Genomic DNA, 26,710 nt, shown 5'->3' with positions numbered 1-26,710 from the left:
GAGTAGGACAGGCCTGAATGAAGAAGTTCGGCCAGATACTCCAGAATGTTAAGCATATCTATGTTTGACACATCTTTTCCTCTTTCGGTACTCCAAATGACAAACCTTTTCCATTTTCCAGCATAGTTCCTTCTTGTTGAAGGTCTGCGTGCTTCAAGAATAATGTCTTTAACTCTTTGAGAAAGTTCTGGATTAGCTGCTGCTATGTGATGTTCCATGCAGTCAGTTGTAGCGTTTTAGGTTTGGATGTATGATGCTGTAGTTGTTCTGAGTTAACATCAAAGGCATCAGGGTATTGGCCACATATTGTTCGAGACATGCTCTTCAGTAGTGGGTACCAGTGTTGTCTTGGCCAGTTTGGGGCTATCAGGATTATCCTTGGACGTTCTTCCTTGATTTTTAGTAGTACCTTGTGTATCAAAGGAAGAGGTGGGAATGCATATGCTGTTAGGCCTTTCCAGTTGAAGGAGAGTGAGTCCACTTTCCATGCTAGTGGATGGAATGTCCTTGTGCAGAATCTTTTCTGCTGGTGATTGAGAGGTGATGCAAATAGCTCTATCTGTGGCATTCCCCATTTCTTTGAGATGGTCTTGAAGATGTCCGAGTGCAGTTTCCATTCGTGGGCATCCAGTGGTTCTGCTTAATATGTCTGCTAGAGTATTGTCTTTCCCCGGTACAAATATTGCCTGTAACTGAATGTTGTAGCTGAGTGCCAGTGTCCACAGCTCCAAGGTCATTCTGCATAGGGGGTATGAATGAGTGCCTCCCTGTTTGTTGATGTACCACATGACTGTGGTGTTGTCTGTCCTTATCATCAACTGGCCCTCTTTGAGGAATGGTTTGAACTTTTGGATTGCCAGTTTTACTGCCAGCATTTCTTTTAGATTGATGTGCAGGTGAAGTTGATCCTGTGTCCACAATCCTTGCACGCATTTGTCCAGCATGTGGGCCCCCCATCCTAGGTCTGACGCGTCTGTTGTGATGGTCTGGCTTGGTTGACATCTGCGAAAGGGTAGGCCTGGGTTTGACTGGCATGCCTGAGCCCACCATAGGAACTCCTGTTTTAAGCATGGAATTAGTGGGATTTCTGTTTCTAGACTGTGTCTGTGTTGGGACCATAAATTCTTTAGGTACCACTGTAGTTTCCTCATATGTAGTCTGGCAAATGGGACCAAGATTATGCATGATGCCATGAAGCCCAAGGCCTGCAGAAATTTTCTTGCTGTTAACTTGTTCAGTTTTGTTAGTGCCAAGAAGTAAAGTGGAAGTTCTTTTGTTTTTCTGTAGTCAGGAATGCCATTTGTTGTACTGTGTCCAATTCAGCCCAAGAATGTCCTTGTTTGGGATGGTATCAGCCTTGACTTTTGTAAATTGACTGTGTATCCCAGTCCTTGTAGCAAGTAAATGACCCTTTGTAAATCTGTTGTCAGCTTGCTTTTGTTGTCCCCTTGTAGCAGGCAGTCGTCCAGGTATGGGTAAATTTGAATTCCCTGTAATCTGCAATGGCGATTACTGATGCCAGGCATTTTGTGAATACTCTGGGCGCAGTAGATAAGCCAAAGGGCAATGCTGAGAATTGATAGTGCTCTGATCCTGCAAGAAATCTGAGGTATCTTCTGCAGATTGGTCGAATGGGGACGTGCAGGTATGCCTCCTTGAGATCTAGAGTTACCAGCCAAGACTCCTTGCCCAGCATGGGAAGAAGTTGCTGTAGGGTCAGCATTTTGAATTTTGGGACAATGATGTATGTATTTAAGGTGGACAGATCGAGAATTGGTCTCCAACTTTTTCCTTTCTTGGAACTAGGAATAGTCTGGAATAGAACCCCTTTCCTTGTTCTGCTGTTGGCACTCTTTCCACAGCTCTCATGTTGGCTAACTCCATTATCTGGCGTAGAGCCTCTGTTTTTTGATTTGGAGGTAGATTTGGCATTCCTCTTTGACTGGTAAAGTGTGGAAGTGAAACCGTAACCTTGATCTATGGTTTGTAAAATCCACTTGTCTTTTGTTATGTAGTGCCAGTTCTTTGAAAATAAGGTTAACTTTCCGCCTAGAGGAGCTGCTATTTGTTCCCTGGTAGGCGGAGTTAGGATTAAGTCACTGTGGTTGTGCTGATGTAGTGGCAGTGGCTGTGTCTGTGCCTCTGTTGTTACCTTGCCACTGTCGTCCTCTGTAGGCACCTCCTCTGGGTTGGTTTCTGCCTCTGGAACGTCTATTCCTGCCCCTTTGAAATTTTGTGGAGTCAGGAAAGGACCAATTTTTGGCAGGCCAGTTCCTGCTAAACCTTGGGGGTTGAACCTGCAAGAAATCTTTAACAGTTTGAACAGATTTTGCCTTTTCTTCCATTTTCTTCATAACCTGCTGGGCAGGTGTACCAAACAAACTTGTCTTGTCCATAGGAGCATCTAGCAACTTGGCTTTAACATGATCCGGTAAAGCTTGTTCCTTTAGCCATGCATGCCTTCTTATCACTGTGCCTGTCATGGCTGATCTAAATGAAGCCTCCAGTGCATCATAGCCACATTTTAAGAAATGGTTGCTAACCTGTTGTATGTTATATACCATCTCTAATACATATTTCTTATCAAGAGATTCATCAGTGGTTAGTTTTTTAGTTAACTGATCAAGCATAAACTCTTGGTATTGTATCAAGTGAAACTGACAGTTTAAAGCTCTAGCTGAGAGAGTAGCTGAAGTGTAGACCTTTTTACCCCATCTGTCTAATGACCTTGCTTCCCTTTCAGAAGGAATAGGGTTTTTAGCTGTGGTCGCGGCTACTGCCTTGGGACCCTGGGATATAGTTTCTGGGTCTGCAAGTGGGGCCTTGTAAAGGTGGTGATGAGTATCTGGCACCCTGTAAAATCTGTCTGGTTTGGCAGGGGCTGGGGTAAAGAATCTGGAGCGAGCAAACATCATTAAAGCATCATCCACCACAGATAGAACAGGAGGTATAGCTAAGGGCCTGTGCTGTGGGAGGTGCAGAAAGGTTCTAAGTCTTTTCTGGAGTCTGAAAAATCCTGTTGCTGCCATTGGAACTGTTCTCGCATGGCATGCAAGGTTTCCCCAAAGGAGAATTCTTCTGGTGGGGAAGCAGCAGGAATGGATTCTTCAGCATCAGAATCTTCAAAATTGGAGAAGGGAGCCTCTGGCTGGTCAGTTATGTCTGATTCATCAGCAGAATCATCAGAAGACACTGGCTCAGGGGGCTCTGGCCTAGGTCTCTTCTCTGGGGGCTGAGAGGCCCTGTCTGGGTGAGATTGAGATCCTCTAATTAAAGAAATTAAATCTTCTGCCAAAGAAAGCATTTGAGAACTAGAAGAGGGCCTGGATGTGGGGGGTTTAACAGGCACTGATTTAGTAGTCTTGGCTGCTTTAGCCCTGGCGAAGGCCTTAATGGACATGGCTGCTGGAGGCCTAGCAGCACCACGTGCTGGGGTAGAGACATCCAAGGGGATGGTGTCTGATAAGTCAACCACCGTAGTGGGTAAAAATTCTGAGGTCGATTCAAGAGTTGTAGCAGGGGCCTCAGTAGTAAGAATAGGTTCAGCTGTGCTTAGATCAGTTTTCTCGGTTTCGGCCGAAACCGAGACACTCGCGGTTTGCTTTACCGTGGTTTCGGCCGAAACCACGGACCGCGAGTGTCGGTCTTTATCTTTGCGTTTTTTGGAAGACTGGGTAGTCGGAGGATCCGACGGCATAATGTACGCAAAATCAGTACCGAAAAACTGTTCTGCAAACTCCGACCGACGCCTAAGCGTTCGTCGGTTGAAAGAGGCACAGGCGAACAGGCTGCTACGTGGGCTGGGCCTAAACAAGGCAGACAGTAAGAGTGGAAATCTTTATGAGGTATTTGTTTCCCACAGGTTAAACAATTGTTAACTTTTTCTGACATCGGCTGAGGCAAGAAAGAGTCCCCAACGGGGTACTTAGCTTTAGAAGTCTTCGAAGTAGTATTCAGTAGAAGTAATCTCTGGATCCGACCGACAGGCACTTGCGAACAGCTTCTGCTTCGGGCGCCACGCGGCAAGAAAGACTGAGGAAAATGGCGTCGGCTGATGCTTTTATACCCGAAGACCAACAGAGATGACGTCGGGTGGAGTGCGACATCAGCCGAAGCCGGACCCGGACTTTGGAATCCGGCCGACTGCAGGGCTGCCTGACGACAGGACAACCCACTTGTTATGACTGCAGATGCATCCATGAAGGACATCTGGCAATTCAATGCTCTGATGGCCAGAGTTGCAGAGGTATATACCTTCTTACCCAATCTGTCTAAAGCTCTGGAGTCCCTGTCTGAAGGAGTAGGGTTTTTGGCTGTAGTAGCCTTAATGTCTGTAGGTCCCTAGGAAATGGTCTCTGGATCCGTAGTAGGATTCTTAATGAGAAATTTGAGAGAATCAGGTACTCTGTAGTACCGGACAGGTTTTCTAGGGGCCAGTGGTAAAGTGTCTGGAGTAAGAATGGATTCCATGAAGACATCTACAATATCCAGGACAGGGGCTATAGCTAGAGGCCTGTGCTGAGGCAACTGTAAAAATTCTCTGAGACTCTTTTTGGACTGAGGATAGTCTTGGCATTCCCAATGGAAATGCTCTCAAAGCATGGACGGGAGGCACAGGAAATGGATTCCTCTGCATCTGAATCCTCATAAGCAGATTAGGATAGGTCTTCATAATCAGAAATCTCAGAGTCATCAGACTCCTGGTCTGTAGAAGCTGAAGGGGACTGGATTCTTTGTCTCTTTGCAGGGGAAGGCTGACTTACCCTAATCAGCTTAATAAAAGTCTTCAGCCATTCTAAGCATTTGTTTTTGTGGCATGGGAGCATGAACATGTGCTTTGGTCGTCTGTTTTCTAGGCGTTGTGCATACTCTGGGCTTAAGAAACTCGGTAGCTTTGGTTAGAAAAGTCATCTGTTTGATTCGAACATCGGTATACAAAGAACTGCCTAAGAAGCTGATGCCTGCACAGTGGCTCCAGACCCATCCAAGGTAGAGACATCCGCAGGATCCATAGTCGAAGAAGCATCTTGCAGCATACCGGACTCCGAATGAGTCTCAGCAGAAACCTGCAAATCCACTGAAGCGGGCATCAGGGGCTGCAAAGGCACCTCACTGAGTACCGATGGACTGGCGACTAGCTTAACGGAAGCGCTGTCAGCAATTTTGGACTTACGCGGTCTGTCTCTGTCTTTATCCTTACGTTTTTTGGGAAGATCGGTAGTTGGATGGCTTACCGAAGCCATTTCAGAATACGGAGATAGAGAGCGAAAGAATTTAGAGACAAAGAGAGCCCAACGATGAATGGTTCAGGCGTTAAACAAGGCACAAAACCAACAGCGATGGACATCCTGGTCTGGGCCACAACAGGTGATGCAGTAAGAATGAAAATCTCTGAGGTATTTGCTTTCCACAGGCAAGACAATTGTTAACTTTTTCTGACATCGGTTAGAGCAAGAAAAAAGGATCCCCAACAGGGTACTTAGCTGTAGAAGACTTCAGGATTATTCAATTCGAAAAGGAAAATTCAGGTAGGGGCTGACTGGCAATTGCTAACTTCTTCTGCTTCCGGCTCCTCGGCAAGAAAGACAGATGCAATGGCGTCGGCTGCCTGTTTTTATACCCCTGACGACCTGACACAAGTCCTGGAGCGACAGCATCCGACACAGAAATATTAAGTCTCTGGTATTCAGGCCGACTGAGGGCTACCTGCAGGCAGATAACCCAAGTGTGATGACTGCAACAGTGAAACACAAAGAACATCTACAGGCCCATAAGTCTTATCAGTCTTATATGCAAAGCTACGGAAAGAATTATCATGGAGATGATCAACAGAGATATAGTAAACCTCCATACACTGGACCCAACCCAGTTTGGTTTTATCAAGGGCAGATCATGCCTACTCAACCTGGTGGACTTCTTTGAGAAGGTCACCAAAGCAATGGATGAAGGCAAAATCATTCACACTGCCTACCTTGACCGGGCCAAGACATTTGACACAATACCCCACTCGGGCATTGTTTAAAAACTGAAGAGGTTAGGTACAAACTCGTACGTCTCCCGGTGGATAGTCAACTAGCTCACAGACAGGACCTAGGAAGTTTGTAGAGGTGGACTCCCTAATTTTAAGAAGCCAGTCACAAGTGCAGCCCTTCAGGGATCAGTTCTCGGACTGCTCCTTCTTGGCATTTACTTCTCAGAAGTCAAGACCAATGTCAGTGTTCTCCGGCTGACTAAATTTGCAGATGATTGCAAATTAGGAGCTGTCATTGAATCTCATACTGACACAAATGATCTCCAGGAGGGGCTAACACAGAAACAACTGGTGTAAGAGCCATAGACTAAAACTAAATGTCAAGAAATGCATAATAGCATACTTTGTGAAATCATCCATTGCGGGTAACTATCATACTGACAACACACCTTGTAGAGTTGATCCAATAGTCAGGGACGTAGGACACACACAGTAATCTAGCCTTTGACCATCATGTCTCTACAGTGGTGACGAAATCATTCTATGTTGCGCAACTTATAAACAAAGGTATGGCATCTAAGTACAAAGAAGTCACTGTTCCACTGTATTCGGCATTCAACAAACCTATCATTGAGTACAATGCCCCCTTTGGTATATACCCAAGCAGGCACATCAACAGTTGGAATGTCCACAGGGATCCCTCACTAAAAGAATAAAGCGCACAATTAAAATGTCCTATGCAGACTGCCTCAATGCCCTATCCCTGTATTCGGTCTCCTACAGGCTTTTGAGGGGAGATTTATACCTGGCATACAAGGCATTGTCAGACACCACTCTGATGGACCTCCTGCATATCAATAAAACAAACAGCACCAGAATTACCCATTCTAAAGAATTAAACCTTGCCTGTGAAATAAATAGGACCTGCTGGAGAGATAGGTATGTATCCCAAACACTACTGCATCTATGGAACAGGCTCCCCATCCATGTGAAGCAGAGTTTCTCCCTAACCCAATTCAAGTGCAACTTAGACAAAAGTACAGTTTTGTACCTACCATAAATGTAGATGTTCGAATGTATTCACTGTTGCAGTCATTACTCTTGGGGTTATCCTGCTGGCAGGCTACCCTCGGCCAGAATTCCAAAGTCTAGGTCCGGCGTCGGTTGCTGTCTCCTCTTCCCTGACGTCAGTGCGCCAGGGGTATAAAAGATGCAGCCGATGCCATTTTCTTCAGTTTTTCTTGCCCCAGATGTCAGGTGCCCCCCAAATTGGTAGGCTGAAAAATATGCCAATATAAATGCATGCACAAAAATAACATTTCTTTCATCTACAAGCAAATACACCAAGTAGGTTGTATGGGATAGAGAAGTGCAGATAAGTCCCAGCAAAGAAAAGGGGGATGGTGGGTGGGTAACCTGGACTGCAACAGTGAATACACTCAAACATCTACATTTATGGTAGGTACACAACTGTACTATGTTCATAGTGTTTCACTGTTGCAGTCATTACTCTTGAGTTGAATCCCAAAGCTGAGGAAGGGTGGCTGGGCTAAATAGGATTAGGAGAGGCTATGAGGCCCTGCAGGACTGCAGTGGCAAAGCCTGCTCTGGACTTAGAGTAAAGAGGTAAGTGGTAGTGCTTTGTGAAGGTGTGCACTGAACTCCAAGTTGCAGCCTCTAAGATATCTTTGGTTGGTACTCCTCTGAGGAAGGCTGCTGAAGTGGCTGCTGCTCTGGTGGAATGAGGCCTAATGCCCTTAGGCACTGATTTGCCATGTTGAAAATAGCAGAAACGGATGCAATGGCCTATCCATTTTGAAATAGCCTTTCCTTGTGATCCTGCAGCATATGACGCTAAAAGTTACTCAGTCTTTCTGAAAGCTTTAGTTCTGTCCAAGTAGAAGCGTAACTGCCTGTGTATGTCCAAAGAATGCAGAATTTTCTCAATCTTGTTCTGTGGATTAGGATAAAAGGTTGGCAAGTGAATGGTTTGGTTAAGGGCCACACTGGACACCACTTTAGGCATAAATGTAGGGTTTGTCCTCAGAGAAACTCTGGATGAAAAATGATGAAAGCTTCCACAGCCATGAGTGCTTGTAACTCCGAGACTTGCCTTGCAGAGGTTATTGCTAGGAGCAGAGCTGTTTTCCTGGATAAGAATTTTATATCTGCTGTTGATGCTGGCTCAAAAGGAGGTCCCAGGCCGGAATTGGTGCTCTCCTTAGAGGCCTAATGTTTTGGGCCCCTCTGAGGTACTGCCTTATTAAAGGATGAGAAAAAATAGGTGCTTCCGTATTGTAAAGGGCTGAAATGGCAGAGGCATGAATCTTAATTGATGAGAAGGAAAGGCCTTTGTTCAGCATCTCAGTTAGGTACTGTAAAATCTGAGGGATATTTGGTACACACATATCAATGCCTTGTTCCTGGTTCCAAGCACAGAATCTCTTCCATTTTTCTGCATAAGATTTTCTGGTGCTGGGCCTCCTGGCCTCCAAGATAACATCTATAACAGCTTTTGAAAGAGGAGTGTTCTGAATGGCTACATTATCCGCCATGCTGCCAGATTTAAGGTCCTGAGTTGGCTGTGCAGGATCTGATTGTTTTGTTGGGTCAGCAGGTGAGAAGTCTGAGGCAATATCCATGCTGGACCTTGAGACAAGCTCTTTAGGACTGGGTACCAGTGCTGGCGTGGCCAGTCTGGTGCAATCAGTATCATTTTTGGCTTCTCTTGTCTGACCTTTAGGAGTACCCTGGGAAGGAGAGGCAGTGGGGGAAAAGCATATACAGTTAGATTTTTCCAGCTGAAGGATAGGGTGTCCACTTTCCATGCTTGCTTGAGATAAATCCTTGTGCAAAATCTCTGCAATTGGCAGTTGTGAGGGGAGGCAAACAGATCTATGTCTGGGCATCCCCATTTCCTTATTATCATGCTGAAGACTTGTGGATCCAGTTTCCATCCATGGGGATCCATGAGGTTTCTGCTTAGTTCGTCTGCCAGAGTATTTGTTTTTCCTGGCAGGAATTGTGGTTGCAGGAGAATTTGAAAAGCCAATGCTGTGTCCCATAAGGTCATTGCTTGTCTGCATAGGGAGTAGGAATGTGTACCTCCCTGCTTGTTTATGTACCACATGACCATAGTGTTGTCTGTCTTTATCAGTAACTGTCCTGGATGAAGCAGGTCCTTGAAAGCTGTTAGGGCATTTTGAACAGCTAGCATCTCTTTTTGATTGATGTGAATATGCATCTGGTTTGCAGACCATGTGCCCTGAATACATTTTACTGCCATATGGGCTCCGCAGGCATAATCTGATGCATCCGTTGTCAGTGTCTGTCTGGCTGTGGGTAAACTGAATGGCAGACCCTTGTTGTGGTGACAGGCTTCTGCCCACCATCGAAACTCCTGTTGTAAGCAGGGAATGAGTGCAATTACTATCTCCAGGCTGTGGCAATGTTGAGTCCAAACACTTTTTAGGTAACATTGTAGTTTCCTCATATGCAGTCTGGCATATGGAATTAGTAGAATGCAAGATGCCATGAAACCCAAGGCCTGCAGGATTTTCCTTGCAGATACTTTGGTTTGTGTTGCCAATTTCTTGAAGTAAGTAGTCAGATGCTTTTGTTTGTCTGGCGTGAGATAAGCCATCTGGACAGTTGTATTTAAGCTTGCACCCAGGAATATTATCTCTTGAGAGGGCACTAGGTTTGATTTATTTTCGTTTACTGTGTACCGTAGGCCAATTAGTAGTCTTTTTACAAACGCCAGATGCTTCAGAAGAATGCCTTTGTTCTCTGCTTGAATTAGGCAGTCGTCCAAGTAGGGATATATTTGAATTCCTTTTTGTCTGCAAAATGCTATTACTGGTGCCAGGCATTTTGTGAAGACCCTGGGCGCAGTAGATAAGCCAAAATGCAGTGCAGAGAATTGGTAATGCATTGAGCCAGCTATGAATCTGAGGTATCCTCTGCAAGATTGTCTGAATGGGACATGCAGGTATGCCTCTTTTAGGTCCAAAGTTACGAGCCAAGCCTTCTTGCCCAGCATGGGCAGTAGCTGCTGTAGAGTCAACATCTTGAATTTTGGAACTTCCAAAAACATATTTAAAATTGACAGGTCCAGTATTGGTCTCCAGGTTTTGTCCTTTCTGGGTACTAGAAAAAGTCTTGAGTAAAATCCTTGCCCCTGCTCTTGTTGTGGTACTTGCTGAATGGCCCTCATGTCCATGAGGGCTGTAATTTGTTTTTGTGCCTCTGCCCATTGATTGTGTGGCAGGTCTGGCATACCTTTTGACCTTGGCAGGGTGTGAAAATGGAACCTGTAGCCTTGGGACACTATGTTCAGGACCCATTTTCTTGGGTAATCCTTTGCCAATTTGATGAAAAAAGTGCTAGTTTTCCCCCTAAGGGAGCTGCCAAAAGAAAAGTGCTTGAATCTGGTAGAGGAAAGTCATTGGGACTGTTTCCTGTAAGGTTGTGATTTGTCTTCTCCGCTTTGGGAGGTAGGATCACCCCATTGTTTAGGCCTGTATGAGCCTTGGGGCTGAGATCTGCCTCTGGGGTGCCTGTATCTGCCTCTTTGTGGTCTGTCTGACACTGGAAAGGACCAATTTTTAGTGGGCCAGTTCCTGCTAAACCTGGGTGGCTGCACCTATAAGAAATCCTTGACTGTCTGCATGGATTTTGCTTTATCCTCCATTTTCTTTCAACACCTCTTCTGCTTTAGTACCAAACAAAGTACCATGCTGTAATGGTGCATCTAATAATTTTGCTTTAACATGATCAGGCAGATTCTGTTCCTTTAACCAAGCATGCCTTCTAATAACAGAACCTGTAACAGCGGCCCTGCAAGAGGCCTCCAGTGAATCATAACCACAATGCAAAGTATGCTTTCCCACTTGTTCAGCTGCATTCAATAAATCCTGCAATTCTTTGTTCTCTGAACCTTCAGTATTTGTCAACAATTTCTATTTAAGCAGTGACATTAAATATTGCTGATATTTAAGCATAGGAAATTGACAATTTAAAGCCCTTACAGCCAGGGTAGCAGAAGTGTAGACTTTTTTCTCACATCTGTCTAGAGCCCTAGAATCCCTATCAGAGGGGACAGGGTTTTTTGCAGTGGAAGCTTTAACCCCTTTGGGAGACTGAGATAGTTTCTGGGTCAGCAGCGGGGTTTTTATATAGGAATTTATGAGAATCCAGGACCCTGTAGTACCTGGCTGGCTTAGCAGGTGCAGGGGGTAAACAGTCAGGGGGACAGGCTTGAATCTGAAAATACATCTACAATATCCAAGACAGGTGGAATAGCAAGGGGTCTGTGTTGAGGAAGTAGCAGAAAGACTCTGAGCCTTTTCTTAGATTCAGCATAATCTTGGCTCTCCCAGTGGAAATGCTCCCTCGTGGTATGTAGGGCTTCCCCAAAAGAATAATCCTCAGGAGGAGAGGATGAAGGAATGGATTCTTCAGCATCAGAATCCTCATAGGGAAGCATGGAGTAATCTTGTTCAGAAGAGGAATCAGGGGAAATAGAAACCTGATCAGAAGAATCATACTCAGTCTCTTGCCTAGGCCTCTTATCAGGAGGGGGATGGGAGCCCCTGATCAAACTAATTAGGTCTTCGGCCATTTTGAGCATCTGTTTTTTAGGCATGGAAGTCTGAGAAGGAGAATGCTGTACTTGTTTGTCTTTAGAGCTGCTTTAGTCTTTGAAGCTGAAGATGGCTTAATATATAGTTGTGTAGGTCTGAAGACACCCTCAGAAGCCGATGCCTGCTCAGCGGCTCCGGACCCATCTGAGGGAATGATTTCAGAGTGTCCAATACCTTGAGTTTCCAGAGACCCAGTCGGCTCCACGTGCGAGTCGGAAGCGGCCTGTCACTCTGAGGTAGCGGGCGCCAAGGGCTGCGAAAGCACCTCACTGAGAACCGGCGACTGGCCTAGCAGAGGCTTCGTCGTCAGTTTTGGACCTCGGATGCCTATCCTTTTCCTTGTCCTTGAGTTTTTTGTAAACTCCGGTTGTCGGCTGGTCCGACGGCATTATATAATTAAATCTTCGGCCAAAGTAATGAAATGCAAAATCGAACCAATAGTGAACTTGATAGTGCGTTGGTTAAATCTAGCACAAAACCGACAGCTAGCAACGTTGTGATCAGAGACTAGGCAAGGAATACAGTAAGAGTGGAAATCCTTATGAGGTATTTGCTTCCCACAAGAAATAGAATTGTTAACTTTTTCTGACATCGGTTCTAGAGCAAGAAAAAAGTTTCCCCAATGAGGTACTTAGCTTTAATGAAGACTTTGGTTCTGAAATTTGGATTTGAAAATCTCAGGAGTCAGCCGACTGGCACTTGCGAACTCCTTTTGCTTTGGGCACCGCGCGGCAAGAAAGACTGAAGAAAATGGCATCGGCTGCATCTTTTATACCCCTGGTGCACTGACGTCAGGGAAGAGGCGACAGCAACCGACGCCGGACCTAGACTTTGGAATTCTGGCTGACCGAGGGTAGCCTGCCAGCAGGATAACCCCAACAGTAATGACTGCAACAGTGAAACACGATGAACATCTGGATGGGAAACTGGAAATCCGTTCCTGGTCTGGCACCTGTGAATCTAATGGACATAGGTAACCTGTAAATGGTTCATCTCCGTGGCCCATGCTTAGACTTATCAAGGGTATCAGAATTTGTCAGAGATTTGGGATGCATGGCTACGCTTAAAAAGGTCCTTGTATTCGTTAGCTTAGTACACCACCTATGAACCTATGCTGCAACCAGGAGGAAGAATAAGAAGAAACGTCTTGTATCCAAAGTGCAAAAAGAAAACACTAAGTAGGGGACTCAAGACCACTGCCCCAAGTAAAGACCGCCTGCAAGACGCTTCTTAATAAACTCATTTGGGGAACAGTGGTGATAACACTCCAGGACCCCACCACATGAGATGGCTCCATTGGGCTCAAGGGAGAGCTAACAACAAAACAGGCCATCTCAGGGCTAACTACCTCTAGGAATATTTGACTTGTGTTTGCCCATACCCTCAACTTTCACTTGCTTACAGCACTCTGGCACCATTCCAGGATCACAAGGACTTTCCCAGCAATCCCTACGAGTTCCTCACAACAAATGCCACATTGCATAAAGCAATACCCACACATTTATGCCTACTGAATTTCCGGTGGTTGGGATGAGATGTTGCCACTCCAAAGGTGTTCCATGCCATTTTCCCATCTGAAAGTAGAGACTATTCCAGTGTGGTTCCTGGCTTTAGGACTGGTGTTCATACAAATATTGTGATATTTGGCATTTTTAGGCTTTGAATATGGGAGCCTTTCTGCAAAGAAATCCTAACTATGCAAATGGCAGAAATTAACGAAGAGGTGTAGAGGCTAGGATGTGCTCTGCCAGTCAAGTGTTTGACATCACAAACGGTGCCAACAACAGCTTTATGCACCTGACCACAAGAAATGGAAAGAAAAAAGGTAGCAAAAAGGAATATCACAACAGCACACTAAATAAGAATGACTACCAATACTCAGCCAAGATATACCTATTCAGACACTATTAACTCCACTAGAACATTCTGTTTCTGGGGAGTACAAAGGCTATATATGGATTGTTTTGGTCAGTGAAGAGGAGAGAAAAGTACATTTGTGTACACTTACCATAAATGGAGATGCTAGAGTGTATTCACTGTTGCAGTCATTACATTTGGGCTATCTGCTTGCAGTAGCCCTCAGTCCGCCTGATTATCAAAGTCTTGGGTCCCTCGTCGGTGGCTGTCTCATCTTCCATGACGTCAGGTAGTCAAGGGTATAAAGCATACAGCCGACGTCATTACATCAGATTTTCTTGCCCCAGATGTCAGGTGACCCCATAATGGGAAGCAATTATATACAAGGTTACACCTCCAACAAAAAAAAGCAAATACACCAAAAAGGTTTAAGCATAGTAAACAAGAATAGAGGTATAGCCAATAGAAGTCAGGGGGCTGGAGGAAGGATAACCAGAACTGCAACAGTGAATACACTCGGACATTTACATTTATGGTCAGGTGTACACAACTGTACTATGTTCTTCGTGTTTCAGTGTTGCAGTCATCAACTTTGGGTAGATTCCCAAAGCTAAGGATGGGAGGAGGAAATTAGACAGCATTAGGACCAGCTATAAGGCCCTGCAAGACTGCAGTGGCAAAGCCAGCTCTGGATTTAGAAAAAATTGGCAAGTGGTAATGCTTGGTGAAGGTATGTACAGAACTCCAGGTAGCAGCTTCTACGATGTCCCTGGTAGGGACACATCTGAGAAAGGCTGTAGAAGTAGATGCAGCCCTGGTTGAATGTGGTCTTATCCCCTGTGGGGTTGGTTTTCCATGGTGCTTACAGCAGAAATTAATGCAATGGCCTATCCACTTAGAAATGGTTTGCTTTGAAATGGCCTTCCCCTCTGCCCCTGAAGCAAATGCAACCAGCAGCTGTTCAGATTTCCTGAGAGGGTTAGTCCTGTCCAAGTAAAATCTAAGTTGTCTGTGCACGTCCAAGGAGTGCAGCATTCGTTCCCCTTTGTTCTGTGGATTAGAAAAGAAGGTTGGCAAATGAATGGACTGATTAAGGGCCACAATGGATACCACCTTGGCCATGAAGGAGGGATTGGTCCTGGGAGACACCCTGTCCACATGAAAGATGATGAAAGGCTCCACTGTCATGAGGGCCTGTAATTCAGACACCCTTCTTGCTGAAGTGATGGCTAAAAGGAAGGCTGTTTTCCAAGAAAGGAATTTCAACTCTACATTTGCAGCTGGTTCAAAAGGAGGTAGAGTGAGCTTTTCCAATACAAAGTTAAGGTCCCAGGCTGGAGTAGGGGCTCTCCTGGGCGGCCTTAAGTTTTTGGCCTCGCTGAGGAATGGCTTCAGCAGTGGATTAGAGAAGAAGGGTGGCTCTGTATTGTAATGAGCTGAAATGGCTGAGGCATGAATTTTGATAGAGGAAAAGGAAAGGTCCTTGTGAAGCATATCAGTTAAGTATTGAAGAATATGAGGTAAATTGGGTGCTGCTGTGCCCATCCCCTGAGTTTGGCTCCAGGAACAGAATCTTTTTCATTTTTCAGCATAGGATTTTCTGGCACTGGGCCTCCTTGCCTCCAGAATGACATCCATCGCTTGCTTACTGAGGGATGGTAACGGAGAGATCAGGTAATTAGCCAAGCTGCCAGGTTCAGTGTTTGAAGCTATGGGTGCAGAATCTGGCCCACCTGCTGGGACAGCAGGGCAGGGGTCTGAGGCAGGTGCCAGCAGTGACGCACTGCGTGAGAGGCGGGACCTGTCTGGTGCAATCAGTATTCTCCTTGGTTTGTCCTGTTTGAATTTTAGTACCTTGGAGAGGAAAGGCAGAGGGGGAAAGGCATAAACTGACAGGTTTTTCCAGGTGAAGGACAGGGCATCCACTTTCCAAGCTTGTTTGTAGGGAGTCCTTGAGCAGAATTTGTCCAACTGGTAGGTCTGGGGGGGTGGCAAACAGGTCTATTTCTGGGCTCACCCATTTGTTTCTCAACATGTTGAATATCTTTGGTTCCAGTTTCCACTTGCGTGGGTCCATGAGATTTCTGCTTAGTTCGTCTGCCAGTGTATTTAGCTTTCGTGGCAGGAATTGAGCCTGTAGGTGCACTTGGTAGCTCAAGGCTGTGTTCCACAGAGCCATGGCTAGTCTGCAGACAGGGTATGAGTGGGTTTCCCCCTGCTTGTTTATGTACCACATTTAACAGTGGTGTTGTCCGTCTTTAGCAGTAATTGTCCTGGAAGAATGTGGTCCTTGAAGGCTGTGAGAGCATTCTGTACAGCTAACATTTCTTTTTGATTGATATGCAGGTGCATTTGACTTGGGTTCCATTTGCCCTGAATGCACTTCCCTGCCAAATAAGCCCCCCACGCATAGTCTGATGCGTCTGTTGCTAGGGTTTGGGCAGCAGGGGGTAGAGTGAATTGCAGTCCCTTGTTTTGGTGGCAGGCCTCTGCCCACCAAAGGAACTCTATCTGTAGACAAGGTATGATAGGAATCATGGATTCTAGATCCTGAGAATGTTGACACCATAGGCTTTTTAGATACTATTGTAGTTTCCTCATATGCAGTCTTGCACATGTAATTAGTAGAATGCAGGAAGCCATGAACCCCAGGGCTTGTGGTATTTTCCTTGCAGATAGCTGGGTATCTGTGGCCAGTAGTTTGAAGTAGGCTGTCAAATTAACTTGTTTCTCTGGCGTGAGATAGGCCATCTGGGAAGCTGTATTCAAGCTTGCTCCCACGAATGCAATTTGTTAGCAGGGTACAAGATGTGATTTCTTTTCGTTTATGGTGTACCCCAGAGAAGTTAGCAATTTCTTTACAAACGCCAGATGATTTAATAGTATGTCCAGGCTTTCTGCCTGAATTAGACAATCGTCCAGGTATGGGTATATTTGAATATTTCTTTGCCTGCAAAATGCAATGACTGGAGCTAGGCACTTTGGCTTATCTACTGTGCCCAGGGTATTCACAAAGGGCAGTGCAGAGAACTGATACTGCATGTAGCCTGCTTTGAAGCGTAGGTATCTTCTACAAGATTCCCTTATTGGGATGTGCACGTATGCTTCCTTTAAATCCAGTGTTGCCAACCAGGCATCTTTGTCTAGCATAGGAAAAAGCTGATGAAGAGTTAGCATCCTGAATTTTGGGATCACCAAAAATGTGTTTAGGATAGACAGGTCCAGGATAGGACGCCAGGAATGGTCTTTTCTGGGTACCAAGAAAAGTCTTGAGGAGAAATCTTGTCCCCATTCTTCTTATGGGACAGGTTGAATAGCTCTGATGCTTAAAAGAGAGAGAACTTGCTTTTGAGCCTCTGCCACTGATTTGGGGGTAGATCTGGCCAACCGTTTGGGGTTGGTAAGGAGTGGAAGTGGAATCTGTATCTCCTTGGGAAACTATATTTAAAACCAGTTTGTCCTGGGTAATGTTTTTCCAATTTTTTGCCGGCAGGGCAATCTTTCCCCCTAAAGAAACAGTCAGTTGTGCAGGACTTAGAAGATTTAAAGTGAAGTCATTGAGACAGTTTACCATAGGGGAGTCTTACTACTCCCTGCTTTGGAAGTGGGAGCCCCCCACTGCTTAGTCCTGTGAGTACCTTGGGACTGAAGCCTGGGTGTTCTGCTGGTTCTGGGTTTGGACTGAGAAGGCCTGGAAGATGCAGGAAAGGACCAATTCTTAGAGGGCCAATGCCTACTAAATCTGATAGGCTGTACTTGCAGGAAATCTTTAACAGTTTGCATAGATTTAGCTTTTTCCTCCATCTTTTTAAGTACTACTTCTGCTTTATTGCCAAACAGGCAATCTTGGTTTAAGGGAGCATCCAGCAATTTAGTTTTAACATGATCTGGCAAAGATTGCTCCTTAAGCGAAGCATGCCTTCTAAGTACAGACCCAGTGACAGCAGCCCTGCAAGATGCCTCTAATGAAGCAAAACCACATTGCAAAGTATGTTTACCAACTTGTTCAGCAGAATGCATTAAATCCTGTAAATCTTTATTTTCAGCACAGTCAGGAATCAACATCATTTTCTATTTAAGCAATCCAATAATATGCTGCTGATACTTTAACATATGAAAATAGCAGTTTAAGGCCCTAATGGCCAAGGTTGCCGAAGTATATACCTTCTTACCCCATCTATCCAGCGCCCTGGAATATCTAACAGAGGGGGTAGGATTTTTGGCAGTAGTAGCCTTAATGTCCTTGGGTCCCTGTGAAATGGTTTCAGGATCCGCAGTAGGATTTTTAAAGAGGAACTTGTGAGAGTCAGGAACCGTGTAATACCGATCAGGTTTTCTGGGAGCAGGAGGTAGAGAGTCAGGGGTCAGGCTAGATTCCGAGAAGGCATCATCCACAATGTCCAGTACAGGAGGGATAGCTAAAGACCTGTGTTGGGGCAGGAGTAAGAAATCCCTAAGCCTTTTTTTGGAGTCAGAGTAATCCTAGCTTTCCCAGCGGAAATGCTCCCTAATAGCATGCAAGGTTTCACCAAAACAGAAATCCTCTGGAGGGGAAGCAGAGGGAATGGAGTCCTCTGAATCAGAATCCTCATAGGTAGATAAGGGTAAATCCTGGTCATCAGAGGAAACAAATGTCAGAGTCCTGATCAGAAGAATCATAAGGAAAATCAGTCCTAGGTCTCACAGAGGGAAGGGTGGCTTCCCCTGATTAGAGTACTAAGGTCTTCAGCCATTCTTTATCATTTGTTTTTTAGGCAAAGGGGCCTGACCATGCGGTCTGGACGTCGGATTTCTAGGCACGGATCGAGTTTTAGGCCTTGAAGAAGAAGATGGCGTCGGTTTAATATGCAGGTCAGTAGACCTGCATACACCCTCAGAAGCCGGTGCCTGCACAGCGGCTCCGGACCCATCCAAGGTAGAGACATCCACAGGTTCCACAGTTGAAGTAGCATCTCGCGGCATACAGGACACCGAATGGGTCTCAGTAGAGGCCTGCAAATCTGAAGTAGCGGGCATCAGGGGCTGCAAAAGCGCCTCACTGAGTACCGGCGAACGGGCGACTAGCTTAGGAGAAGCGTCGTTGGCAGCTTTGGACCTATACGGTCTGTCTTTATCTTTGCGTTTTTTCAGAATGTCGGTAGTCGGGTGGCTTACCGAAGCCATTTCTGGATAACTGAACAGAGTACCAAAATATTTAGAAGCGTAAATAAACAGACGAATAGTTCAAGGTTTGAATAAGGCACAAAATCGAAAGCGAGGTACATCATGGTCTGGGCCTAAGCAAGGAATGCAGTACGAATGAAAATCTTTATAAGGTATTTGCTTTCCACAAGAAATACAATTAACTTTTACTGACATTGGTTAAGAGCAAGAAAAAGGTTCCCCAACGGGATACATAGCTTAGTTGAAGACTTCGGTTCTGAAACTCGAAAACGAAAATTTCAGGAGTTGGCCGACCAGCACTTGCTAACTGCTTCTGCTTCGGGCACCGCATGGCAAGAAAGACTGATGTAATGGCGTTGGCTGCATGCTTTTTACCCCGACTACCTGACGTCATGGAAGATGAGACAGCAACAGACATAGGACCCAACACTTTGATAATCAGGCCGACTGAGGGCTACTGCAAGCAGATACCCCAAATGTGATGATTGCAACAGTGAAACATGAAGAACATCCAATACTTTTAACTATTATGCTTTTTATTGTTATTCAGGGCAATGTGTTTTGCAAAACGTAACAATCAACAAAATATCAAGCTTTAATACAGACACTTCAGACAGCTACTAGTAAGATGTCTTAGCCAGGCGAATACTAGATTTCTTCTTTTAAAATACACAAAAAACATTCTACAAAGTGCTGACACTTCCTTTTTTCTTAACACCAAATCAGCACATCGAGAAAGTCTTGAAATTTAAGTACAGAAACAATGAAGAAATTACTCAGCTACTAGCTGCAGACTGGTTACAGGACAGTAAATTAACATACAACTGAAAACATTTAAGTATTAATTTCTGGAAAACACTCTTGTACAAGACAAAAGTGAATCCCTTGGTGCAGTTATTGAAGTACATGAACAGCATGCTGATAACTACACTAAGTACAAGAAAATGAAACCTTACCCTGCTGCGTGTATTAGCAGCTGGTCTAAAACATGGTAAAACACTAACAAAACAAACATTGGTAATCACTCAGTTCTGTTTGCACCCAAGAATCAAAAATGTTCCATTTTTAAATGGGGAAAAGGATACAAAGGTACTTACTGGAGCCCCATTTTTGCTCTGGGTGATAAGTTTGTTTCTCATGGCTTCTTCATTAAACTTGGCACTTCGTTTTACATAAATTCCTCCATGCTATAATGAAAGAAAATATTTTAGAAATGGACTCATGTACTTATTTTCATAAACTATAGAAGTGAACTGGTTATTTGATTCTTTTCAGACAGGACCTGGCTTATTCCTTAGAGCAAAAACAGGTACAAACACTATCAAAACTGTAATACACAGAAATGTTAGAACAACACAATTACAAATGACAGCCCCTCAGATTTGGAAGTAACAGTCTTGAAAGGTTGATGCAGAATTTGGTAACAACCCTAAGAATATGAACACAACACTAATTACATAGAATGCAGAGATATAAATCCATTCTTGATGAAACATGAATTCAACATTTTATCTACACAAAGTGCCAGTACAGATACGCATGCATACACAAAGTAGTCACAAGTTAACAGTTGTTCTAATCATGGTCTTGGAAGCATTTAATTTTAATTTCTTTTATACAAGTGTTTGTTTAGTTTTACCTTTAAGACCTTCAGAGTTTCCTGACTGTATGTTTTATGTATAAAAGTATTCTGGACGGCTGGACCTGTTTGGAAAAGAATCTCTCCCACAAGTCCACAGGAGGTATGCTTAACATAAATGCCTTCACTGTTATTTTTGAGAAAAAAAAAGAGGTTTCTCCAAAAGTCTGCTTATCAGGGGATGGCAGTACTGAAGTTTAATAATTTTTAAAATTAGGACATTTAGCAGAAGGACAACTGTGCCGTTCACTGGTAACCAGTGGAACTTTTCTAATAGTATACAGTGGAATGTGTAGCAATCAGTAAGAAGTACAAATGGGCAGCTGTGAGCTACTAGTGCATTGCAAGGCAAAGACTGTCAAACTTATGAACACATTCCTTGCCAAGGCCTGAAATGCTACAGTTATGATAAGGTCCTGTTTACTAATGTTTCTGCATGGATTTTAAATAAGGCGGGGTCTGGAATGAGCCCTACAAACCCTTGCTGGATGAAATTTAGCATCCGAGTGAGGGGCTCAAGAAGTGTAAGGGGTATGGCATCAGCTAGCTTCTGTGGACAGTCATACAGCAGTACAGTGGATTTGTTAGGATCAACGGAAATTCTGTTATTGAAAGTCAACTCCCATGAACAATTGCAACTTGAATGTAGTGAGACAGACTAAAGAATGAAGTGTGGGTTTTAAGAAGCAGGAAGTCATGAGCATGCATGATGACATTTAGTAAAGGGAGGTCAGTAGTAATATTTGTGAAATGGAAAAACAGTATTGGCCCTAACAGATCCTCTAGGTACTCTGCAAATGAATGCACCCAAATCTGATGCATTAGCGGCCATGATAACCTGAATGTGACTCATATACCTGCTAACAGGCACTTCTTTGTTGCTCCTAATATATTGCCTCCTGGTAAACTACATGAAAAGGACCGTGTTTGATTTGAGATGATGTCCAAGATAGTTTTCAGGTAATATACATACATCTTCCTCAGCAAAGTTGGTTTGGAAAAATAATGAACTGGAATGGAAAAAGGAACAGTCTCTGGCTGGAAGACTGATTATATGGCCAGTTAAGGTTTTAATCACTTTCCAGCATGACTTTTGTGGTGGGGGAAATTAAAACTTCCTGTCTATTTTTGAGATATGTAGTCTTAGCTGCATTATTAGCAATTAATGCATTATTTTCTTAGGTCTTAGTGAACTTGGTATAAGTTACTATTAGACTGTCCTTTTTTCCAGATTTACAATTCATTGTTAGTTCATCTAATTAGCAGCATCTGCTCAGCAGTCAGACAGAAGCAGACATTTTCCTTCATCTGTCACTGCATTAGTGGAAAGAGCCTGTTCTGAATAATGGATAGTTAAAAGAAATAAGTAAAATCAAGATGTGGGTATGTTTATGCGCATAAAGGAATCCAATCAATAACTTGTAAGAAGATATATATATACAAGGTTGTCTTCTTGGGCACTGGAAAGTACAGTGGCATAAGTTGCATTTATCCCAATAATAGATGCTTGAATTCATCACTGCTAAAGTAGTATTTTGGCTATATGAATTGCATCCTGGCTAGGAAACAACTAGCCAACATCACACAGCTGTGGCTCACTCGCATGCATTCACTCTGTTGACTGGCTAGCCCAGAGGAGGGAAATCAGAGTCAAAATGAAAAAATCTTCAGGACTTTTGCCTATACAGCAAAAATAGTGTACTTATGCTGAACCTTTAACTTTATATCCCAAAAAGTAACTATACACAGAAGTAGGTGGATGGCAAGCAGATACAACTACTGCAGCATATTGCAATTCAACTATCTACTGTTAGTGTAAGTGCAATTTACATAATATGCTATGTTCATCACTCTCACTGCTGCAGTAAGCATTTTGGCTAAATGGGTTGATTACCAAAGCCTATTCATCCTAAGAGAGGGAAATAAGACATCAGGAGCCCCTGGAGAATGGCCTTTGCAAAGGCAGTCCTGGACCTGGAAAAGAAATCCAGTTTGTAATGCTTTGTAAAATTATCTACAGAAGACCAAGCTGCTACCTCTACAACATCTGAATCCACCCCTTTCCAATGTGCAATTATAGACGCCATGTCTCTGGTAGAATGTGCCTTTATACTGCCTGGAACTGAATTACCATGGTGAGTATAACAAAAGGGAATAGCTGCAGACAACCACCTTGAAATTGTGTGTTTTGACATGGGTTTCCCTTTCTTTGGAATCATAAAAATAAAAAGCTGTTCTGCATTTCTAGAGGACTTGATTCTGTCAAGATAGTACCTGAGCTGCCAATGAAAATCCACAGTACATAGAATCCTTACTCTCTGGTCCTGCGGATCTGAACAGAACACTGAGAGACTGAAGACCTGATTCAAGGTAAACTCAAACAACTCTGGGCATAAATGAAGGATCTGTTCTTAAAGAGATGCCATCTCTCTGGAAGGTCAGATATGGTTCACCCACCATGACAGCTTGCAACTCAGACCCAGTAATGACCCAGTAAAGAACCCTAAGTCTACCTGCTGAGCTGGTTCCTGCTCACATGTAAGAGCCCAAAAAGGGGCCACCTGTTTCCTAGAAGGTCTAATATGTAAAACTGCCTTAAAAAATGCCTTTAACAAAAACAGAAAAGAAACGGGGGGGGGGGGGTTCAAGGACATACATGCTGAAATAGCCACTAGATGAATCTTGATATAGTACGACAGGCCACAGGAAAGTAACTTATACAAATATATCTGAACTAGTGGTACGTAATCCCTACACGGTCCCTGGTTACTGGCTTGGTACCAAGTATAATTTTTTTCTCACTTGCCAATAGAAGATTTCCTATTAGCACGTTCTTTACCTCCTTAAGTAGCTCCTGTAAATAACTCATGAAAGAGGTTCCTAAGAAGAATCAAAATTCAGTCATCCAGGTAGTTAGCTGAAATTGCTGGAGACTGGGTGTATCAACTCCCACTGCCATGTGTGAGTAGATGCTGTCTGTGAGGAAGTTAAGAGCAACTGCCCTTGGCCAATTCCATAAAAATGGAGAAACATCATTACCTGGGCCAAAACTAAGCCAATATAATGACTTTTGGAGAGTCGTTCTGAATTTATCTGGGTATCAGTGGAACATGTCCAATCATGTGAATGAAAATACATCTATTTTCTAGGCTAGCTTGCAAGAAGCCCTGGAACATAATTTGTTCAGTTGCCTGTTTTAAAAGGAGATAAGCAGATCTATTTAAAGCGTTTCTCAACTGGATCAACTTCTGGAACACTCTCTTGTTCAGTTTCCATTTGTGAAGGTCTGTCCTTGTCCTGCTCAGCTTGTCTGCCAGTATATTTTGCTCTGAAGGAATTTAAGATGCTTGGAGGGTTAAAGAGTACTGCAGAGGTACTTCTGAAACCCTTCATCGCCAGCCTAAACACAGGGTATGAATTGGTGGCCCTCCATTTATGTACCACATCACTGTGGTGTTGACTCTAATCACCTGAAGAACAGCAGTGGACCATAGATAAAGACATTTTAAGGCATGGATCATATCCAACATCTCTTTTTACATTTATGTGCTTTGGTTTGCATGATCCATGTCTTAAAAAGACTAGACGGTATAATGATGAAGATCTTTGCCTTCCATGCACAAGGTACAAGGTTCACTACTGACCTCTAGTCAATGTCTGGAGATTACATGTTCTCCCTGTGTCTCTGTGGGGTACCGCCACCTCTGAAAAACATGCTAAGTAATTCTATCTCAAACTTGACCGAGAATGGAGCTCTGAGCAGTAGCTTAGACTCTAGATGCTGCCCTATAGGATGAAGAGTTGTACAGCCCAACCACTTCAGGTATCTACTGTGGTGCAATGTATCCTCAAGATAGGATAGCACGGATCACAGTCTGCATGCCATGGGCAAGACTAGCCACTTGATGGTGTAAAAATAAATCTCTCAGTGATTCAGAAGCAATGACTAATGTCACCAAATGGGCTTGGGTGCTTGCCGGAGATAAGTGGGTTGAGGACCTGGACAATTCCGACCTGTGTCAGGGACCAATGGTAATGGTGGGAGGGGTGTGGGTATATGCAACCCTATTGGCCAGTATGCACACACCATAAAGCCCAGCAGTCCTGGGTCAATAAGCTGCTGGCTGCTGTCCAGTTGCTCAGCTCGGGTTGCCTGGGATAGCTGTGTTAAGTGAAAGCTGGATGTAAAACCAATCAACCTGCCAAATATTAACAAATAATTACTGACAGAACAGAGCTTGGAAGTGAATGACATGACGGTAAGGAGAAGGTTGGACAACTTAGGAATCCAGGAGACAAGCTAGAAGGCACTGCAGCAAAGCCACTTGGTTAGGGATCCAGAATCTACTGCTCAGGAGGAAGCCAGGGTAAAAATGGTTTGGGAATTATTGTGAAGAAGAGGCTTCAGAAGGCAGTGAGGCACATCATCAGAATTAGTGACAGACTCATGGCAATCAGACTCCAGTGTAATGATAAGGCAGTATTCATAATCTCAGCCTATGCCCCACAGCAGGGTTGTGACAGTGAGGAAAAGGGTGCATTCAGACAGCTGTTGCAGGACCTACTAGATAAAGATGGACAACATGAACTGGTGTCGACAATGGGTGACCTAAAATCACATACTAGGAAAGACGGAACAGGATATGAGGACTGTCTGGGTCCACATGGGTGGGACAACAGGAATAATGAAGGAGAATCCATTCTAGTCTTCTGTCTGGCAAATAGCTTGATAGTAGCCAACACTTGGCAGTCACAAGATCACATACAAGAATGGACAAAATGTAACTCAGGTAGACTTCCTCCTAGTAAAGAAAGGGCAGTGAGCTAGACTCAGCGATTGCAAAGTCATCCCCAGTGAAACAGTTGCCTCACTGCATAAACCACTTGTTGCCACACTAAACAGCAAACAGTTGTCAGAGTAGACTCCAAGGTCAACAGAGACCAGGCTAAAGAACTGGAAGTTTAAGGAATTACTCAGGGCTCTAGCAACTCAAGAAGAAGAGGAAATAGGTAGAGTTGAAGAATGGCAGTGCCTCAAACAAGTATGTGTGAGGACTACAGAACAGATATGTGGTTCAGCCAGGAGAGCAATGTCTAACCGGTTTCTTTTTTGTAGGAATCTCCCTAGAAGACGACTGACTAGGAGGATTGGCACTTCACCCCTGGAAAGAGTTGTCTTTCTCTGGCACCCTGAGAAGAACCTCCCACAGTATCGCCCAGTTCTAAAGATGGTGGTTCTCCCATGCACAAATAGGACCTTTCAACAACCATGACTGACTCTCCAGTCCATGGTAGTTGAAGTGACTAAATTAGAGAACTCTAAGAAATGAGTGGTCTGAGGAACAATGACTGGTGACTACAGTCACCCACTGGAGGCTGAAGTATCATCTGAGCTGGTGGTGGTGGTAAGAGCGCTTCTTCTGCATTGCTTTTTCTTTTTATGCATGGCAGGAGAAAAGCCAACAAAGGCTGGAGTAGGTATCCATGCTGTAGCAGAGGAAAAACCTGGAGGAAGAAGCCTGATTTCTGGTAAGTGCTGCTGGAAAGAGCAAGTCAGAAGGTAAGCTATCAGACAACTGTTCTCAAGCAGCGTACACACAAACATTCCCACACAGTTTCCTTTCAAAAGTAAAAGAACAAGCAGTACATGAAAATCCCTATCAGAACTCAAGTCCCTTTTTTTGAAGTGCAATGACAGAAAGAACTACACTGAAAATAAGTTAAATGAACACTGGCATTCAACATAAAAGTTAGCTTTCAGCCCTGTAAACCACCACCTGATCTTTAAAACTTACACTTCACAGTCAAAAGTCTCAAAAGCAATACATTTTTTACCATAACCTTTGCCGCAATAGACAATACAAAGCCTTGTTCTTACATTAGCATTCCCTGACAGGAATCTTCCTATACTGTAAAAATACCATTTTTCTTCAAAAGAAGATACATCTTTTAATCAACAATTAAAATGCATAAATATCTTCTTAAAGGACAATAATGGTGTGGAAGGGTTCCCCAAAGGGGGCTTACCTGCCAGAAATTAAGCTTGAAGCAGATTATTGCTCATGTGAAGCCTCAGAGTTCCTTCCTCTCAAACCTGCAAGAAAGTACTGATGTGGTCTGTACTCAAGACTGCATGTCCCTCTAAGAGGTTAGCCAATCATCAGTCAAGAGTGTATGTGTGGGAGGGAGCCACAGCTTTGTTAAGCTGACTGGTTGTTGTATGCAGAGCAGGATAGAACTCAAATAGTCAAAAGCTACTTCAGCAGTGAGAATGATGAACATATTAACTTTCCTGCTTACCAGTGTCCAGGCACCTGAAGGAGACAGAATATGATAGTTATGTACTTATTATGCTGGCCCATTCATCCTCATCCATTCAAAATGACTTGAGAGTCCTCCAGCCACTTGCCCGATCTGAGTTGGCAAAACTATTGC

The 26,710-nt window shown here is 44.0% G+C and overlaps 1 protein-coding gene across 1 annotated transcript in view; it reads right to left on the bottom strand.

The window, feature by feature from the left end:
* LOC122795777 (1-acyl-sn-glycerol-3-phosphate acyltransferase epsilon-like) overlaps positions 1–26,710 on the bottom strand; it is an 800,499-nt gene that overhangs the window by 357,068 nt on the left and 416,721 nt on the right. Inside the window, exon 4 of the mRNA XM_044064106.1 lies at positions 19,734–19,823. Coding sequence (XP_043920041.1) covers positions 19,734–19,823 — 90 coding nt within the window. The remainder of the gene's footprint in view (positions 1–19,733; positions 19,824–26,710) is intronic.

This window comes from Protopterus annectens, chromosome 2.part2 (assembly GCF_019279795.1).
Source record: "Protopterus annectens isolate FY-2018-M chromosome 2.part2, PAN1.0, whole genome shotgun sequence".
NCBI classification, from domain to species: Eukaryota; Metazoa; Chordata; order Ceratodontiformes; family Protopteridae; genus Protopterus; species Protopterus annectens.
The sequence above is the reverse complement of the archived record's forward strand: the minus strand, read 5'-3'. Positions and strand labels throughout refer to the sequence as shown.